This window comes from Fopius arisanus, unplaced genomic scaffold, assembly GCF_000806365.1.
Source record: "Fopius arisanus strain USDA-PBARC FA_bdor unplaced genomic scaffold, ASM80636v1 scaffold00004, whole genome shotgun sequence".
Taxonomy (NCBI): domain Eukaryota; kingdom Metazoa; phylum Arthropoda; class Insecta; order Hymenoptera; family Braconidae; genus Fopius; species Fopius arisanus.
Genome location: NW_011887743.1, coordinates 1662348 through 1682489, shown reverse-complemented (window position 1 = coordinate 1682489; position 20142 = coordinate 1662348). Strand labels below are relative to the sequence as shown.

Sequence of the window (20142 nt, the reverse complement as noted above, 5' to 3'; positions counted from 1 at the left end):
TAAAAAAAAAAAATGAATGACGGCGGGATCGAACCCGGGCCGTCGGCGTGGAAGGCAAGCACGTTACCATTAAGACAACGCGCTCATTCTGAAAATACAATTTTATTAGTGGTATATCTGCAACATATTGAATAATTTTTTCCATTGAAATTCCACAAGACGTGACTTCCCCCTTCCACACGTTCTACAGCCGGTTAAATTTCAGTTAAACAACTAAAAAACAAACAGCATTCATCCCGCAAAAAATAAAATTCACCCCCTCGAGTTGATGGACACCCCAGCAGTGCGTGTTGCGCCCTCCCTCTCTTGGGGTGCAGTACTACGATGCCACTGGGGTCACTCAAACCCCCAGAACTGAGCCTCTACTTCAGTCAATCCTCTTTGCGCTTCAGTGTGAGTTTTAAAATGGCCGATGCTAACGAGAAATTGTTGGCGGAACTCCTAAAAAAACCTGGAAATAACGAGTGTGCAGATTGTGGAGCTAAACGTTAGCAGTTTTTATTTAAACAAATTGATCCCCACGTGAACATCCATCAATTTTACTTTTAATTCGCAGTCTCTTGTTGGAATAATTGACAATGAAAGTCAATGCGTATTGTGTTGAGACTTGTATTACTCACTCCACGTTTTTTTTCCCTCTTGTCATTACACGAATTCAACTGTTCAAACCTGTCATTTATAGTGGGCGGATGACGATTATTTTCTATGAATTCTCGTAACATCCTGTTGCATTAATCACGTCGCGTAAAAAATAGATTTTTTTTTCAATTCTTCACACAATTTTTATTTACTCAAACTAGTTCCCGAGGGTTTAACGTCACAAATTAATCAATTGTTGTTGTTTTTTAGGACCTCTCCAGCTTTTGTTTAATATTATTATCATTGCAGATCCAGAATGGGCGTCTTACAATATTGGGATATTTCTTTGCACGAGATGTGCTGGTGTTCATCGGTCCATGGGTGCACACATATCAAAAGTGAAACACTTAAAATTGGACAGGTGGGAGGATTCACAAGTGACAAGGGTCAGAGAAGTGGGAAACAATGCTGCTAAACTCTGTTATGAAGAGAGAGTGCCACCATGTTATCGTAGACCAAATCAGGATGCACCGCAGTAAGAGAAAAATTATTGTATTCCCCTTTCAGGCAATTTTTACCTTGCCCTTCACGCGAAAAATTCCCATTTCTTTTCTGCATCATATAATAATATTCTCGGGGATTCCCCAATTTTTCTAGAAACTTCCACGAGCCCAGGAAATAAATAAAAAATATTTACACGACGATATACTTTGTGAGCCATAAAAAATCATAGAATAAAAATTATCACATTTTTTATGTTAATCCACCGAAAATAGTTTAATGATTAATATTAATTATTCCATGAAAAATTGTTAAAGGGTTCTTGTGGAGCAGTGGATTCGAGCGAAATACCAACGCCAAGAGTTCTGCCATCCTGAGAAGCAGAACCAATACGTTTCGGGATTCATGGAAGGTTTCTTGATGAAACGAGGAAAAGAGGACGCTCGATATTATCCTCGGAAATTTGTTCTCTCCGAAGCAGACGACACCCTGAAATACCACGTTAAAGAACACAAAGATCCAAAGGCTGTCCTGAGGATATCAGAATTAAACGTTGCATTTGCACCACCAAAAACTGGACACCAAAACAGTCTCCAAATATCATTCATGAAGGACGGTTCAACGAGGCACATCTACGTCTACCACGAGGAGCCAGAAGTCATAACGAATTGGTATCTCGCGATAAGATGTGCTAAACTTCACAGACTCCAGGTTGCATATCCTGGTGCATCGGAGAATGAATTGTTGTCGCAATTGACTCGAGATTTTCCCAAGGAGGGATTTCTCTGGAAAACTGGACCGAGACACTCAGACGGTTACAAAAAAAGATGGTTTACGTTAGATGGGAGAAAACTCATGTATCACGATGATCCCATGGTAAATATTCTATTATTTATTTATTTATTTGTCTTAGTTATTATTGGTTTATTATTTGAGATTTATTTTATTTTATTCTCTTCCAGGATGCACATCCAAAGGGAGAAATTTTTATTGGTCACAGCTCTGAGGGTTTTGCTCTGAAGGTGGGGGTCCCTGCTGGTGCCAAAGACCAAGGATTTTCCTTCACCCTTGAAACCCCAGACCGGAGTTTTCTGTTGTCAGCTCAGAGTGAAGATGATCGAACCCAGTGGATGAATGTTATACAGAAAGTCATTGATAAGCCTCTAACCCCTCAAGATGCAACTGGTGAGTTATTTTCTCATATTCAATAATTACCAATGATTTTTCCAAGAACCATTCCTCCATAATTCTTAAATATTCTTTGCATCAGAGCAGAATTATCACAGATTTTTTTATTTCGTGGAAAATTACACTGGAATTCGTTAACTTTTCTTTTAATCTCTGTTTTTAGTAGAAATTCATTCAATTGTTGAATAAATATGTTAAGTGTAATGAATGAAGAATTAATTATTTTCTCATTATTTCAGTGGCTGCAAGATTAGTCAGAAAACGCACAGCAAGTGGAACAATGAATATATTCTCAACGAGATAGGGCTGGATGGCATTTAGGAGATTATCATAATTGTTCCACTGGCAATGGAGCAGCGGATAGGTGAAAAATGAATGAAATTTTAGGTGAATTGTACATTGGGACTGGATTTTAGTGTCGAATGTGAGAGTCGAGGCCGAAGTATTGAGCATAATTGTTGCACAAATGCGGTCGAGTGATCATTGTATCGCTTATAATTTTATATACGTGTATTTTCACGTAGAAAAGGGAATGAAAGCATTGAAGACTGGGAATAATATTTGGCAAACGATCGGACGGTATATGAACCTCTCAATTATTACTTTTATCAATTTATCGATCACAAGTCGTTTGCCAAGAACTGCCCTATTAATAAATAAAAATATTCAATTATTTTTACGAATGGAAAAATTAATGAGAATACTACGACAATTTTTTTTTTTCCTTCAAAATCGTGTGATGGGAGGAGCTAGTAGGTTAAATAAATCAGATTGAATCACAATTGTTTAAATTGTGATCAATGGAGCTCTCAATTATGGTATTGAACGCATCATTTTTTTTTTTTAAGTCTCGAAGCATTCGATTAATTATTTAAATAATCGATGCACGCTTGTCACGCACTATTTTAAGTGTGAGGAGATAAATGATTTGACAATTAACGAGTTATTCAGAATAAAATAGATTACAAAGGAGATTAATTTTGTAAATAGCTTAGTGAAATTTTTTAACGGGAAAAATATTATTTGGAATTGCTACACGCATGCACATGTGAATGTTTTACTAAATGCAGAGAGATATTGAATAAACCAAGGGACTGCGATAATTTCATTTTCGATAACGTAAACATGAAATCAATCGTTCCATTTTCTGAATTAGATACCATTTTTTTAAGAAGGTATATATTTCTAAATCCAAAGAGAATCATAAATATTTTAACTGCTTGATGAAAATAATAAATCGTTAATGATTAACGAATCTTTTTAGATCCTGACAACGCATATGACTATTGACTACGAGTCAACTAATTAAATAATTGTGATAAAAAAAAATTATCAACAAAATGTCTTGGGAACTTTTCCACGAAATATTCTTTTTTTATTTAGAATGGATTGATCCTCGCAAACAGTATTCAAAACGTAGGCAATGTACCACGTATACCAAATATCAATCGTTATGTGCATTTCGAGTTAATGAATGCCTTGAATTTCGAAAATGAAATAAAGTGGTTGTCATTATAAATAAAAAAAAATCGAAAAATCATGGATTTTGTGATTACATTGTGAGTTAAAATTGTCATCACGATTTATCATTTTCCTATCTGCTATCTCTGAGGTGAGAGTGAATTATTCGTAATTCAAATCAAAAGAGAATGAATAAATAAAAATAAAAGAATTTGTTTTGAGACCTCGTACTTGATTGATTGTTAATTAAACGAGGCAGATGTGAGAAATAGAATGTATTTATTATTATCCTTCAGTGGATTTTACAGCTGGAGGATTATTGTTCGGCGACAGGCATTCTTTTGAGGTGGCATAATATATTTACCCAGAGGAAAGCAGCGATACTTACAAAAACAACGCGATATTTTGGTGGGATAATAAGAAAATTGACGAATTGCACTGGTAACCAGTAAAGGCAAGAGGTCTGCAAAAGAAAATAACACAATGTCCATTAATTTATCTAATTTTCTATTTATTATAATGATTTATTCATTACCTGGAATGTTTTGACGAATTTTGCTTTACACTCTCCCAGAATCTCATCTTTTCCCTCCATCAAGCTCATACCTGTAATTAAATTAATATTCATTAATAGTCGGTGATAATGTCGATGAATTTAATGAGTTATTTAATATTTATCAAATCTTACTACTGAAAAATAACACGAGCAAGGGTGGAGTGAGAATAAACTGATCGCAGAATAATTTCTTCATCACAACTGCACCAGTTGTTCCAACGAAAAATTTATCGAGCCATAAATACCTGTGGGAAATAAATAAATTGCATTTGTTATTTTTCGAATAATTTATCAACAGATTGTAATCAACACGATCTGAATAAATAATTTTTCTTGAATAATATAAACGTAAAAATCAAATAGAAAAATGGTAAAATCAATTTTTGATAGTTATGCGACGTTTGTTGATTACAATCAGTCCTAAATTAATGATTTATACAATTTTAATTAAATACATAGACCCGAGGTGCATCAGAAAAAGGCAGCGTGCTGGAAAGACAATAGGACTTGAATTCTTTATTTATTTATGATCACATAAAGCTCACCAATGAATGCAGATGAGTTAAGGAAGAGAATCACTTAATCTGGCATCATCTTCTCGTAAGTGATCAATTAAATCCATCACTAAAATGAGATATAGTTGCATTTTGGAGAGGAATGCTCTTGTGTTCTTAATTTAAAGAGTAAAGGGATTTAGTATCGAATTAATCGTGACATCAAGAAGCAAAATAATGCAACGTGCAATGCAATGATAATAATCATGCGAATAAATTTATTTTACCATCCATGGAGTATTGGACCAGCCAAAAAATATCCATAGACGATGTATCTCCGCAGGACAGACCAGTTGTAACCATTTTCTTCTAGGTTTTCTCCTATTTTATTTGAATCCACTTCAATATTTCTTCGTGATCCAATAACAACCAGTGGAGTTTCATTTTCAGCTACAGTCAGTCTTCTGGACGGCAACAGCTTAATTACAAAATTAATTATCATTTTTTAAATTATATTTTTACAATTACGTTTTGCTTGACGATAACACGTGTACCAAAGTGGATTTATCAATTCTCCCATTTTGAATATTACTATTTATAATATTTATCTGGGCTTATCATTTAAACAAATACGCGTTTACGTCACGCCATAAATTAAAAACATATGCAAACAATATGATTTATTTTGCAGATGAAAAACCATTTTTTTAAAAAGAAAATCTGAAGAAATGTCAAATTTTCCACAATTCGAGTAATAAAAAATTTTTTTATTCAACTCACATTTTCTCTCTTCAGTTCTTGTTGTTTGTACGTTTGCTGGAGAAATTCAGCACTCGTATAAAAAGATCCGTAGATAACAGAATTAATGATCAACGGTTTCTTCTTGACGAAATGAAATATATTTTTTAGTATCGACATTCTGGACAGCGATATCTCCCTGAGATGATGTAACACAAACTGATTATTTCTGATTATTCCCCTCCTCGATGCTCTCCCTGCAATAAAAATCGATGAGATATTTAATTGTTCACTGATCTTTCTGGGAATGAAATATCTATTGCACTTACTCCTCGGGGATTCAACAGGTACTGGAAGGGGAATAGGGAAAAATGTAGAAACTAATATCCGTCCATCAACCGCATTGTGTCAATTCCAGTCAGTCCTATCACAATTCATTTTCGTTATCAAATTTTCTGTTAATGAGATAGGGAATGACGAAGTTTGGCTTCAATATTTATCTGTTCCGGATGTTTAATTGAGGATCATTGAAAATAACTGCGGGCACCGGTGGACAGCACTTAAGGGCAATCATCTTCAATAATATCCAATTCCCCATATAAAGTTTAGAAGTGAATTTAAAAAATGGTAAGAGAAGTTTTTAATCTGTACTGAGGGTCTTGATATTTTTTAGACTAACCTGGTGGCACATCTTGGAGATCCTCTAGCTTGATTCTTGGTGTGTCTCAACTGGATTATACAATGCAGGAATAATGCAGCAAATGCAGAGGTTTTGATGGCGGGAAGTGAAGGATTACGGAATTTATCGAGTTCTCCCGATTCGACTATTGGAATTTTCCGATTTTTCTGGTGAAGAATTTTTGTTGGAAAATCTGAAATTTTGATAAATTAAGGGCCAGAGTTATTTATTATTTATAAATTTGCAAGACTGATTGATTGATGATTTTTTTAAACATTTCTTATTTTCAACATGACGTCAAGGAATTAATACCGATATTTTATCTTTTTTTATGTTTTTGGAAGTTTAAGGGAAATTGTGGACTAGATTGACGTGAAAAAATATTAATAATTATAATATTTTTACAAATTCTTTGGTTTTATTATTTTTCAATGACTCACAAATTTTCATAGTCATACGTTGAATGAGATATTGAATAATAATAAAATATTAAAGACTGTATATTATTTATTTACTTAAATTTATTTATTAAACAAAACCTGAAAAATGAGAAGATATCGGCAATAACTCCTTACCCTAGACATTTACTCTTTTTTTTAAATTCTATTGAATCGCTAGTGCCTCAACAATAACTAATTGAGTTTATAGAATTTTTATTTTTATTTGTTTAATGATTTTTAAAGAATGAAGAGATTTGATGCAGAAGGTCAATGGAATGATTATGGCACGTTTTTTACAGCTCATGTGAACAGTATTGATCTTCTGTATGGGCACCGGAAGTTTCCAGCACAAGCCATTCACTCCATTCTTTCTCGATATTCCGCGAAAAGGAAATTTCTTTGAAAATTTCACTCCTGCTCACCTAGAAGAGTTTTTCGTCGTTAAGTTCTCGATCTTTTTTGAATGAAATAAATCTGTAAATTTTCTCTTGATGTGAAATTTCAGTTTACCTCTGTAAATTTGAGTTTTTCAAACATTCGGATGCTTTTTTCGTTATTCATTTTGATTTTTGCTGAATATTTAGACACTTTTAGAACTTCTATTCCTAAGAAAAAAAATGAAGAAATCAAATCAATTCAGTTTCTAACTAAAATTCAATCGTTAAAGACTGATTGGTAGATGGATTTCGTTGTTTTATCCTTTAAATCATTATTAAATTTTATCGATTTATCATTCAATTTAATAATTTAATAATCAATTGATAAACTAAAATAAGTATATTTTATTCGAGCCCAAATTTTAATCGATATCTCGGAATAGAAAGAAGATATCAACATTTTTGTGAAGACATTTTTTCTAGAGGAAAATGAGAGCTGGAAAAAAGGTATCAATAAAAATATCAGTATCTCCCTTCGATTCCGAGATATTTCCAAAAAACTGGCGTTGAAAATTAAGAAATTATTCTAGTTTACCAAAAAATTGTTGTACCTTCGGTGCAGTCGAAATTTTGATGATTAAATAAATTACCGTATCTCAACATCAAGATCATGGCCTCCCACCCGAATTTTCGACCCCTTGCTTTCTCCTCTGCAATCATTATTTCACATTCAGCAGCATGACCATCATCAGCATCATTAAAATACAAATTGGTATCACCAATCATCGATTCAATTTCATTATTCGTTCTGGAGTACATGTCAGCGTCAAGAATGATAAAAGTGCACTCTGGAATTAATTTAATAATGTATTCAATAATCTATCGAATAAATTTGAATTTTAATTCCTCACTGTCTTCATCTTCTCTCCAAGATTTTTGCATTTTATATTCATCGTCAAGTGAAAGAGGTTCAGACCCCGTCAGATGTTGAAGTTCCGGAGATTTCATCCACTCGTGGTACCTAAAAATCAATTCCCATTATTTAATAACAATTATTCAATAACAATTTTAATGACTTTTTAATGAATTTTTACGAGGATTCCATCATAATTTCATCCCCTCAATTTTAATTTCCCTGATTATTTTATATAAATGAATAAATAATTCTCATCATATGTTAACGATTTGATTGATCAAAAATTAAAATAACTCCTTTGATTTTTTTTATTCTAATTTTAATATTTTATATTATGAAAAATGAAGCGCAGATGTAGACAGAAATAGTCTGACTATAATAAGAGTTTTATCGATTAAACTCGTCTTTCCATTTTCTTTTGTCATCCGCAATTCACGTAAAATTATTAACAACGTAGCTTAAACAATAAATTGTAATCGACTACATGCCTATAAATATAAATTACATAATAACGAAGGGATACGTTTCAGAGAAATAATTGAGGATGAAAACGAACTTTTCTACGTGTTCTTCTCTGTAGGGGACAAGCACAACTCGGATGCCAGTGATTCGAGTGTTGGAATTTGTTTTCATAGTTAAATAAATGAACGTTTAAATTACAAAAAATCGGAGAAACAAACTGCGATGATAATTCAACATATCACATTGAACTGAAATCCACGAAAAGGTGCCATCTTGATTATTTTTTTGTTTTCAGTAAAAAGAGAGTTGAGTTGGTTCGTCTCAACTGGTGAATAATTATTTCAGTTTAATATTTTTTGGTGTGCCATTACGAGATTTGACACGAAACTGTCAAATTCCAGGGGAATATTTCGAAAATGGCCTATAATTTTCCTGGAATGCCTGCTATGACACCAATGGGTGAGTGAAAATTATTCTAACCTCTCGAGTTTTTCCTGAAATAAAAATATTGCTCTGGATTTAATTTTTGTACATAAACAATGAAAGAACGAACAGGATTATAATTTATATCCCGTTGGAATACGAAACTCATTTGTTTATAATTAACTATCGAATGAACTGAACTGGATGGAATTGTTATCTCCAATTGTTGTTATAATTCTTGACTCTAGAGATTTAACAATAAATTATTGTTCAATCCAAAGGAGAATCTAAAATTATTCAGAAAGTAGAATTTTTAATTAATTGTCATTAGAATATAATAATTGAAAATTAAATTGCGATATTCAATGAATTTTATAAATTTGAAGATTCGAAAAAAATTGATAAACATTATGATTAAACATTACGATTAAACATTATGATAAACATTATGATTAATTGTTTAATTGACAGTTGAATGAAAAAAAAAGATCTGCAGAGTCTGTGATTTTGTGTGGAGATGATAAAAGGAATAAAAAAAATTGAAAATTGATAAAAATTTCAGGAATGGGTCCGATGGGTCCGCTTGGTCCCCTGGCCAGTCACCAAGGATTCATGGAATTGGCTAGTCAGGGTTTTCCACCCTTGCCACCCCCTCTGCCATTGCCAGGTATGAACGATTCTCCCCTGGAATTCAGTACAAATAAAAATCAGCCACCAGCAGTTCGTGAGAGTACAGAGGATCCAGTGGATCGTAGATGTGATAAAAATCCAGTGAGAAGAGATCGTGAGGCACGTGATACCCGAGACAATGGTCGAAGATCTAGGGGTGAGAGGAATGATAGAAAGGAGAGAGATAGAGATCGAGAGAGAAGAGAAGAGAGAAATGATCGAGAGAGGCGAGTCGATGACAGAAGAATCGAAGAGAGAGCAAGTTCAGCGAATAGTAATCACAACAGCAATGATTTAGCACCAATAACACCAACAGTTACCACTAGTACTGCCAATGTATCGCAGATTGATCAGACATCTGGGGTGTGGGGTATGGGAATGGATTATTCAATTATGGGAATGAATCCCATGGGTGCGATGGGACCAATGATAGGAGAAATGGCTCTACCCCATATGGGACATGGATATGGACCCATGGGCATTGGAATGATGCATCACGAAGGTGCCATTCTGGGCCCATCAATTATATCACCTGAATCTATTGTCACTGATATTGCTGCCCAAATAATGGGCAGTGGAATTCCACCGCCTCCATCTGCACCTCAGACTACCAAAGAGATAGTTCATCTCAAAAGTTGTACCCTCATCCCTCCTAATCCTAATGCACCACCACCCACCACCAGAGAACGACCGCCAGGATGTAGAACTATTTTTGTTGGAGGTATATATTTTGAGAACAATATTGTAGAGATTGTAATTATTGAATCGTGGAATTGATAAAGATTTGACTGCTGGTGTGGATTTATAATTGAATAGCAGATTGTTGTGGGAATAGTTTAAGTGATTTATATATATTTGTCTTCCGTCTAGGATTGCCTGAAAATATTACTGAGGCAATGATCCAGGAGATATTCGAAAGATGCGGAGAGATCACAACCCTTCGGTTATCCAAGAAAAATTTCTGTCACATAAGATTTGGAGCTGAGTCTAGTGTGGATTCTGCAATTTTTCTTTCTGGGTACAGAGTTAGGATTGGGTCAGGAGTCGAGGCTGCTAATACTGGAAGACTCTATGTCGATTATGCCCATATCTACGTGAGTGATTTAGGAAAATATTAATAATTATTTTAATAACATGTGGAATTGTTATTGTCCAGGCGAGAGATGATCAGTACGAGTGGGAGTGCAAGCAGAGGCAATTGCAGCGTATGCAAAGGCACAGAGAGCAAGTCGAGGAGGAACGACAAAGAATGCAATCTAGTCCACCACCTGTTGTCCATTATACTGATTATGAAGCTTCCAATATCTGTGAAAAAATTAAACAAGACGATACGTTCATGAAAGCTGTCCAGGTAAGTCCTTGAAATTGCAGATAATTTGAATAAACAGCTCGATTCCTGCCTCTAAATAATTGAGGAAAGCAACAAACTTTCAATTTTTCATACCTCTGCTGAGTGAAATTGGATAATATGGATAATTTGGATAATTGGGATAAATAATTCAATGAATAATCAATATTAGAAAATTGTAGAAATGGCTTTTTAAATTTGAATTTGTTCTCAATAAAACGCTATTGCGATAAATCGTATTTTAATTGTCGACAGACGTTGAAGCTTAATAAAAATAATTGGTGAAATGATTTTAGATCGTGGTTACATGGTTGGAACGTGGAGACTGTACGAAACGCAACGCAAATACATTCTACTCGATGATTCAATCCACAAATTCCCACGTTCGTAGGCTTTTAACAGAGAGGGCATCCTACGAGGAAGAACTCCAGAGAGCAAAAGAGCTAATGAAAGGTCGGATGCAAGGACTCCTCATACAATGTAAGTAAAAATTTCAGGAAGGTATTTTAAATTACCATCTTGACGCTCCCGGATAATCAGTAAATCACAACGAAAAGTTGCCACTGCGTACTATTTATTGCTGGTAAGTTGCTCAATTCTTGGGATCAACATGTGGGGCTTACAGACTGATCGGGTCACGCGAGTTTTCTACGGAGACAATCTGTACTTTAATCACCAAATATATTCTTTGACGGTGTAGACCTGAGGAAATCGCATGTTTGGCAATGCTAAGGATCTGAAGGTGTTGGGCCATTTCGTATGCATTTGGTAATGATGAGGATGAATGCCGAGTGTTATAGGCCCCAAAAAATCAACAATAAATCAATTTAACAATCGATTTGTCAATTTACTTATCAAATATCCGCCCGAAACACTCGTCATTCAAAATCACGCTGGGAAAACTTAACTGTAAGGAATGTAACAGAAAAGCAGAGGCGATAAAACCGATTGACAGGACGATGTGATCATCGAAAAAGTATAAAAAATTTATATTAAGAATTACTCATTAGTTGAAAGAAGCAGGAAAACCGAATTAGCAATGGAGATCGTTGACAGCCACCAGAAAGTACGATAATAGGGAATGACAAGGAAAAGAAATTAAACAAAAAAAGAACAAAAAAAAATTAAATTGATTGAGAAGTAAATGAAAGCAATGTCGTAAAGAGTGGGAAGTACAACATAGGATTTGTGTTTCATTTGTGTTTCGTATGCAACATGCAACATCCGCGTCAACTTCAACAGTTGGTCAGATCGAACGTGTGTTTACGGCCGCCAGTCACAAGAAGGTTTGGGATCACTTCACCAAGGCACAGAGGAAAAACATCGAGATGTGGAAGAAACAGTCTTCGGTATGTATTTTGCCACCTTCCGACAAATCAAAAACAAATCGTCAGAGAATATTGACAATTTAAAAAAAAAACGAGAGGACGTGGTTCCAAGAGTTTAATTTTTTTTATCATTTATTCAATTGTAATCCGTCAACGATGAAACAGAATATGACGCTTTTAATAGTCCCGAGGGCAGGTAAGTCTAGAGTGAATTTGTTGGCATTTTCATACAATATCATTTATCAATGCATAAACAACAGAGACTATTTGTTGTATATAGTCGCATGAACAAAAGCACAATGAGACAATCTAGCGTTGAAATTGGCTTTCTTCACATCAAACGAGCTATGGTGGTGGCCGCAATTATTCAGTTAATTTGAATTTTGTTACTAAAATTCTGTTGAATAATGATAATTTGCATGGGAGATTTAGGGACTTGAATAAACCATTTGCGAAATGCATTTGATTTCACATTTTAATTGGATTATGTGTTGCTTGGGGATTAATGAGAGATTATGATACAGGAGATCAAGACTGTTCAGCTGGAGGAGGCGCTGATGGAGGGTGAGGGTGAGATGGAGGTCTCGGATTCCGAGGACGAGCCTTTGAGGAAGAGATCGAGAATTCAGCTGGACCTGGACGACACTGCTAAGGTCCAGGTACTCAAGGAAGAGGCTGACAGCTTGAGGTGTCAATTGGAGGCTTATAAAAATGAGGTAAGTCCTGCAATTAAAATAGTCAATCATTTAAAATGAATGAATTTATTGATTGTCGTTTTAATTCGTAAGGTGGATTTATTGAAGTCTGAGACGAAAGTGGAAATCGATTCTAAAGAGAAACAGATGAAAATGCTTCAACAGACTCTCAAGGGAATGCAAGAGCAGTTGATGCAGTCGAGGAAACAGCATTCCCTGGATGATCAGAAGATCAGAGACTTGACAGCCAAGTTGAATGGTATGAAGAATAAGGAGTCATCTGAGAGTGAAGTCATTACGTTGGATAAAGATGATGATATCAATGAGGAGCCGAGAACTCCAAAACCCATTGCATCGGTGCCAGGATGTATTCAAGTCACTCAGAAAGATGCTAAATTAATTGGTACGTCAATTATTTATGATATAATCAATTAATTAGCTCATTAAAATAATTGCTCACAATAATAATCTTCTATTCTCAAAGAAAAACTAAAGTTTTTCATAAATTTTTCATTTTTTACTTTCATTTCTGATTAATATTGACAATAATTAATTGATCATAACATTAATTAATGCTATTGATACAATTATATCTTCAAGGACACAATTTTCAATTGAGAATTTAAGAATTCAATAATTTAATCGGTTAGGCGTTATTGTTGTGATGGAATTAGTTTTATTGCAGTTTGATTATGAATTGAATTTTTTTTTTTGGTTCAGGTTTGATGGCAACATTTCTACATATCCATCCCTTTGGAGCATCTGTCGATTACGTGTGGTCTTATCTACAGAAAATGGAGCCAGGCATAAGACCGAATGAAGTCGAAGGGCTGATGCAACGTTTTCCTCAAGTATTCAAACAAGAATTATCAGGAATTGGAGCAAATATGGAGAGACGGTGGCAATTCTCTGGTTTCAATATTCGTCAGCATCACTGACGGACTAATCAGGGGAGACTCCTAGGATGAATGATCATTTATATCTGACGCTTAGGGAAAAGAAAGAACGCTTTTATCACGATTTTGCCATATTAGCAATATTTTTTCGTAGTCACTCGATTATTAGATGCATATTTGATACACAAAGTGCAATATTTGAGTGGATTTGATAAGTAAATCGATTGGTAATGAGTAATTAGTAGAGTGGAGTCAAACGATGATCATGTGTTCAAGGCATATTGTGGAATGCTCGCACGTTTGTTTAAATGAAATTAAACAAAAAAATAGGAATAAATCATTGAAATTCGGGAATTTGTCTCGTACATTTCATCGTCGGCGTAAAATTACAAAACGCAAGTGGATCGCTCTTTGAAAAATCGAAGGGGCGTATGTTCAACATAATTTTTGTCTTGTTTAACAAGTCTGTAATAAATTGAAGATAAAAGGAATGATAAATAATGAATGAACATTTTTCAACGAATTCAATTCTGAATCGTGGACGATCTATTTTCAGGAAAAAAAACATGCGCCCCTCGGATATTATCTTATCATTTCGGTTTTACAAAATATTTTTCCTCAGCTTCTGCATATCTAATTTTACGGAAGAATATACAAACATTCAATAGAAAATTTAATAACAACTGAGAGGGAAAAATATTCTTGTTAATTATTAATGCAAAAAGGTGGAGATTTTTTTGGTAAATAGAGAAGAATAAATCGAATCTTTTGTCTGTCAGACCGACAGTTGTGAGTGATTCCTCAGTTTTATGCAGGCAAATTTTAATTGGTGATTGATGTATTGACAAAAGGTAATTAATCAATTAACAATTAAAATTGTCAGATAAATGCGCAGGATTCGTTAATAATAGGGGAGTTGGGGAGAATATGGACACTCCGATTCGATTAATTATTTCGGAATTAATTGAATTGAATTAATCAGTTTAAATTCATTATTCCATATTTATTTCACACAATTACCAGAATTTCTGATTGTCTCATCTTTTTAATTCCCTAAAAATTTCCTCTTGCAAAAATTCTGGACTTAATGAGAACCCCTTGGGGTGTCCATATCACCCAAGACTCTCAACTAATTATAGTAATCCCAGTGATATTGTCAAAGCCCCATAAATAATTATTAATAAAAATCGACCAACTTCGAGTGATTCGTTGATTTATCCATCCCCTCCAAAAAATACCAAAAATACCCGATTCAAATTTTCCCGGGGCCCGTCGTAATGGCCGACGCGACAACCCAATAATAAAAATCCGCAAAAAAATTCCGTCGCCAAACCGCGCCGGAAGGGACAGTACAATCTATAACAATCGTGGAGAAAAGAAGAGTCGAGTGTCAAAAATAAAACAGATACGAGTGGCTGAAAATTAGAAAGAGCAACTCTAAAAACCGTAATTACCTATCAATTACCACCGATTAAATAAAGTGTCAGGACAAGACACCTGCAAACCAGAGGAATCATCTCCGTCGTTCAATAGTAATAATAATAATCAAGATTGATGTGTGGATATAACGAAGATACGCTCTAAAAACTGCAAAATCGATTGCTGTAATGTTCAACTGTCGATTGAATTAATTGATATACACGAGAATTCATTGACACAAATTTAATCTTCACTTTGATTGAAGTATTCCAAAATTGTCGGCCATACTCAAACAACCGCCGAGCGATGATATACTCCAAACGTCTCTCAGCAAAAATGTTTGAATTCTGAAGAAATCTGAAATAAAAAAAAAAAAGGAAATTACCACCGATATTAAATTCACCACCAGCTGATGAAAACGGTATTAAAGTGAAGCACTGATAAAATATCATAATTTACTGATAATCAATCGAGTCGCGTGGGTGAACACGTAACGATTTAAAGCGGTCACACGCAAAAATAATATGAGCACCAAAGCGTCGGTAAATCGTCGGGTTTTGGCGATTCAAGCCAAGAAAAAACGTTACAAGCAGACGACGAAGAGAAAAGGAAAAAATCATCCACAGGGTGACAGTGAGAACAGCGGTGCAACATGTTCAAAAGCTCCAACACGTCATTCGACTATTGGTGAGGGTACACAGGATGGTAATGGACAAAGAACATTTACCACTGACAATGGAAACAGGTAATTAACTAATTATTTTATCTGGATTATAGACAAACGTCTTATTATCTTTAATCGAGATTTTCTGGGTGATCGTTATATATTTTTTTCTCCTCGTGTCAATGATTTTTTTTATGATAAATTTTAGGTTGGAACCGAGCCACAGCTCGAGCAATGAGACCATCGAGGATGATGACGAGGTGTACAGCAGTGAGGAAGAGGAGCAAGAGGATAGGGATGATTACTGCAAAGGGGGATATCATCCTGTTAAAATTGGTGATCTCTTTTTGAATCGGTATCATGTTGCCAGGAAATTGGGCTGGGGTCATTTTTCAACGGTCTGGCTGTGCTGGGATCTCCAGGTAATAAACAACATGAATATTTTTTCATTAAAAAATGTATTAACTTTCCTCTTCACCACGTCATTGTTATCAGAAGTCTCCGAGATATTGAAACCCTTGCCTCTCCTTATCTCTTCCCAACGAAAAGTCATTAATTCTTTAATTCCCTGGAAATTAAATGACTCTCGTATTTTTACTTATTAATTTTTCTTACAGAAGCGAAAATAAAATTATTGTATTAACGGATAATTTATTTTTATTGAATTAGGATAAACGATTTGTGGCATTGAAGGTTGTGAAATCAGCATCCCACTTTACAGAGACTGCACTCGATGAGATAAAATTATTGAAAGACGTACGTAATACAGATCCAAACGATCCAAAACGCAACAAGACAGTACAATTATTGAATGATTTCAAAATAAGTGGAATAAATGGTCTCCACGTATGTATGGTATTCGAAGTACTTGGACACAATTTGCTTAAATTAATAATAAAATCGAATTACCGCGGTATACCTCGTAACAACGTCAAGAGAATCATCAGACAAGTTCTCGAGGGATTGGACTATCTCCACAACAAATGTAAAATCATTCACACGGATATTAAACCGGAGAACGTATTAATTTGCGTCGACGAGGCGTACATTAAAAAATTGGCATTTGTAGCAACAGAACTGCATTCACTTGGTCTCAAGCTTCCAGTATCCCTGATATCAACAGCACCAAAAGAATTTCAAGAGCCAACACCAAACACGAAGATGTCAAAAAACAAGAAGAAGAGAATGAAGAAAAAGCACAAGAGGCAGAACGAATTATTGAAAAAACAGATGGAGCAGATTCAAGAGATTGAGGAGCAGGCTAAACACGTTCCTAATTCCAGTGAAAATGGTGGTGGCAGTGAGACAAACAGTCCTGATCAGGATGCCAACACTGAGAGCATTGAGGACAACACTGATTCCAAAGAATCGCCAGATATATCAGATCCAGCACCGCCACACCTTAATGGTGTTGATCCACTCTCTGATGGCGATAAAATGGACAATCAGACAGTTGATGACGAGCAGAACGACCAGAATGACCAGAAGAATGAGGACATCACACCCTGTGAAGTGGATAAAGCATGTGGTGAGGAAGTTATTCTGCCAGATCCAGAGATTCATGAAGAATCGAATGAGGAGCCACAGCTGGATATTCCCGATTTGAAATCATCGAAGAAACCATCCGTCGCACCTCTCGATCCGGCACTCGTCGACTGCGAGGTAGAAGTTAAAATAGCTGATCTTGGAAATGCCTGTTGGGTACATAAAAAGTTCACTGAAGACATTCAAACGAGGCAGTATCGGTCCCTCGAGGTTTTACTTGGTGCTGGGTACAATACCTCTGCTGATATATGGTCCACAGCGTGTATGGCTTTTGAATTAGCTACTGGAGATTATCTTTTTGAGCCACATAGTGGTGCTGATTACTCGAGGTAAATAATTGTATTTATATCTCATTTAATTTTAAATTTACACTCAATTCGTTAAGTAATGTATTCAATTGGATTGATTCAATCAATTTCATTCAATCTACATCTCAATTTCAATTTTATTTAGTTAATTTTATTATTATTAAGGCCAAAACTGTGGAATTATCAAATTTTAACAAAAATTTTATATAAAATTTGGCCTTTCCATTGTAATTAACGATTAAAAATTGAATTATTCAATCATTAGAGGTAAAAAATATCATGAAACGAATCATAATTGTTTCTATTTATTTCTTTAACTGAAATTTCTTTACGTAAAACTGCCAGTCTATTTTTCCGAATTTTCCTAATGCAATTAAGTGGTAAAACTGTAAAGCCAGTGTGGAAACAGATCTGCCTTAATGAAATTACAAACGGTTTATGTATTATACAAGCGACCATTGACTATTTTTATTTTGTTGCAGGGACGAGGACCATTTGGCTCACATCATTGAATTACTCGGTGAAATTCCCCGTAGAATTGCGCTGTCTGGCAAGTACTCGACGGCATTTTTCACGAAGAAAGGCGAATTGAAACACATCACGGGCTTGAAACCATGGGGCCTGTACGAAGTACTTACGGAGAAATATGAGTGGCCACCCAGTGAAGCCCGACAATTTGCTAAATTTCTGAGGCCAATGCTGGAGTATGATCCAACTACACGTGCTACTGCTGCCGAGTGCCTCAAGCACCCGTGGTTACAGATCAAGTGAATTTTCACGTGCCCCTTTATTACCTCTCTCCCATTTTTATACTGTGTTCTAATCGGCACTTTATAAACTAAAATCCTTCAGTTTCATTGAATCTACGTCAACGTTCCTTCAGTGCTCGCCGATACAATCGCGCAATTAATAACGAGTGTCAGGGTTTGATGTCATTGATCTCCCCCCAAAAAAAATCACTGGATTAAATCTAAAGATAATTGGATTTTTGGAAAATTTTAATTTTTATTTAGAGATCAAATCTTACATGAAAATTTGTCAACGAAACGAAAAATCTTGCCACAACCAATGATTTATCTTCTTGACACTCGTCTCCATCTTATTGTTAATTCGTGTAATTTATTGTAACTTCATTTATCTCTTTTGTTGAAATCCTGCCGTTATTGATTTTTCCAATCGCGCTTTTTCTTTTCTTGTGTAATTTCGGATGACAGCTTGAATGAAATTCAAGAGAATCGTTATCGAGAAGCCCGAGATATATTTTTTTTTCGATAAATTTTGTGGTGAGATCGTCCCTTTTGTACGTGAAAAAAGTCTTGTATGAGATCCCAACGAGAAAATCTTTTTTATTAATACTCAGATTAAATAATAAGACATGGGCCATGCTGCGCGTGCCCACGGAAGATCTGAATAAGAGTTCGTTGTAAAATTAAATCCATTTGATTGACACGAAAAAAAATCATGATTTTTGGCGCCTTCGAGAAGTTATTTTCTCCCTCGTATGAATCATAAGTGAAAAATTTTTTATAATGCCCCATTCCTTTCATGTAATTCATAAAATTACGCAGCTAGAATAATCTTTTGAATTAATTGTACATAAAGCATCAGATCGGAGAAATCCATGCGATGAAAATGAAAATGAATTATCCAATTGAGCGTTTAATTACAACTGGACAAATGAATAAATTTAATTTACCATTACCTTATCCTCTCGCATGGATCTCAATTGATCGAGAACTTATTTGTAGTTTAATATCGATCATTGACGATCGCAAATGCATATAATTGTAAAATTAATCAAACAACCGAAAGATTAACCGAATGAAGAAAAACTGAGATGTTGCGTTAAACTATAAATGACACGCTGCGAATTAATAAATAAATTCAATCAACTGATTGGGACGAGTAAATACTGTAGCTCAATGTTCAGAACGTAATTTTCGTCTCAAATATTATGGATTAGCTGTTAAATCTGATACTGCGTGTCATCACACGGAGTTATCCTTTTTTAGCCAAAAACAAAGAAAAAATGTAATAATGAATTATAGTTTGGGAGGAGAAAATTTTTCGAGGCCGAGACATGTCAGTGAACTGTGAATGTATCCCGAGTGTAGGTCGATAAATATTGACTTAGCGTGTCTTCATGAAGCTTTTTTTGATGTCAGTGACTCGGTAAAAGAAAATGCGAATGGTAGGAGTAGTTTTTATTATTGTTAGTTCTAGAATCGAAAAGTAATGGTATTGATTCAATTCCAGAATCACGCAAGGGTAGAGATGAGTAAACCAGAGGTACCCGGGGACCTGGTGTGCGTGTAAATCAACAAATTGACAGAATTGAATATTGTAGAAAACAAAATGATATAAAAAAGAAAAACAAATACAATAGAATTGGTATTTATCTGCATGCTTAGCTGAAAGCTCATTCTTTCGGTGATTAGTGGTAATACGGCGTAATA

At 34.9% G+C, this 20142-nt stretch overlaps 5 protein-coding genes and 1 long non-coding RNA gene across 10 annotated transcripts; 4 read left to right on the top strand and 2 right to left on the bottom strand.

Moving 5' to 3' along the window:
• Positions 1 to 398: 398 nt before the first annotated feature.
• Positions 399 to 3986, top strand: LOC105272342 (arf-GAP with dual PH domain-containing protein 1). The gene is made up of 5 exons (XM_011314442.1): positions 399 to 487; positions 889 to 1114; positions 1398 to 1956; positions 2043 to 2265; positions 2508 to 3986. The coding sequence occupies exons 1-5, from the start codon at positions 406 to 408 to the stop codon at positions 2570 to 2572; spliced, it is 1155 nt and encodes a 384-aa protein (XP_011312744.1). The 5' UTR covers positions 399 to 405; the 3' UTR covers positions 2573 to 3986.
• Positions 3987 to 3989: 3 nt separating this feature from the next.
• On the bottom strand, positions 3990 to 5938 carry LOC105272300 (peroxisomal membrane protein 2). The gene is made up of 6 exons (XM_011314372.1): positions 5847 to 5938; positions 5560 to 5774; positions 5067 to 5257; positions 4418 to 4530; positions 4265 to 4335; positions 3990 to 4192 (listed from the first exon to the last, which is right to left on the bottom strand). The coding sequence occupies exons 2-6, from the start codon at positions 5695 to 5697 to the stop codon at positions 4046 to 4048; spliced, it is 660 nt and encodes a 219-aa protein (XP_011312674.1). The 5' UTR covers positions 5698 to 5774; positions 5847 to 5938; the 3' UTR covers positions 3990 to 4045.
• Positions 5939 to 6276: 338 nt separating this feature from the next.
• LOC105272308 (uncharacterized) lies at positions 6277 to 7121 on the top strand. The gene is made up of 2 exons (XR_892738.1): positions 6277 to 6366; positions 6936 to 7121. It is a non-coding gene; the product is annotated as an uncharacterized lncRNA (long non-coding RNA).
• Positions 6329 to 8578, bottom strand: Mnat9 (microtubule-associated Nat9). 3 transcript variants are annotated; one of them, XR_892739.1, is made up of 6 exons: positions 8435 to 8578; positions 7925 to 8034; positions 7664 to 7861; positions 7147 to 7241; positions 6772 to 7058; positions 6329 to 6389 (listed from the first exon to the last, which is right to left on the bottom strand). XR_892739.1 is itself a non-coding variant. In XM_011314390.1 (5 exons), the coding sequence occupies exons 1-5, from the start codon at positions 8560 to 8562 to the stop codon at positions 6930 to 6932; spliced, it is 660 nt and encodes a 219-aa protein (XP_011312692.1). In that variant the 5' UTR covers positions 8563 to 8578; the 3' UTR covers positions 6741 to 6929. The 3 variants fall into 3 exon arrangements, 2 of the variants coding, with proteins under 2 accessions (XP_011312692.1, XP_011312705.1); XM_011314390.1 differs by lacking the exon at positions 6329 to 6389 and having other exon boundaries at positions 6741 to 7058; XM_011314403.1 differs by lacking the exon at positions 6329 to 6389 and having other exon boundaries at positions 6741 to 7058; positions 8486 to 8578.
• LOC105272328 (ecto-NOX disulfide-thiol exchanger 2) lies at positions 8574 to 14951 on the top strand. Of its 3 annotated transcripts, none has more exons than XM_011314433.1 (10): positions 8574 to 8656; positions 8793 to 8850; positions 9377 to 10204; positions 10354 to 10577; positions 10640 to 10834; positions 11128 to 11311; positions 12074 to 12180; positions 12684 to 12875; positions 12948 to 13257; positions 13575 to 14951. In XM_011314433.1, exons 2-10 carry the CDS (start codon positions 8808 to 8810, stop codon positions 13790 to 13792), a joined length of 2301 nt encoding a protein of 766 aa, XP_011312735.1. In that variant the 5' UTR covers positions 8574 to 8656; positions 8793 to 8807; the 3' UTR covers positions 13793 to 14951. The 3 variants fall into 3 exon arrangements, with proteins under 3 accessions (XP_011312735.1, XP_011312716.1, XP_011312725.1); XM_011314414.1 differs by having other exon boundaries at positions 8587 to 8656; positions 8737 to 8850; XM_011314423.1 differs by having other exon boundaries at positions 8639 to 8719.
• Positions 14952 to 15058: 107 nt separating this feature from the next.
• On the top strand, positions 15059 to 20060 carry LOC105272294 (SR splicing factor protein kinase). Its single transcript, XM_011314359.1, has 4 exons — positions 15059 to 15914; positions 16042 to 16255; positions 16503 to 17707; positions 18169 to 20060. Exons 1-4 carry the CDS (start codon positions 15694 to 15696, stop codon positions 18455 to 18457), a joined length of 1929 nt encoding a protein of 642 aa, XP_011312661.1. The 5' UTR covers positions 15059 to 15693; the 3' UTR covers positions 18458 to 20060.
• Positions 20061 to 20142: the final 82 nt, after the last annotated feature.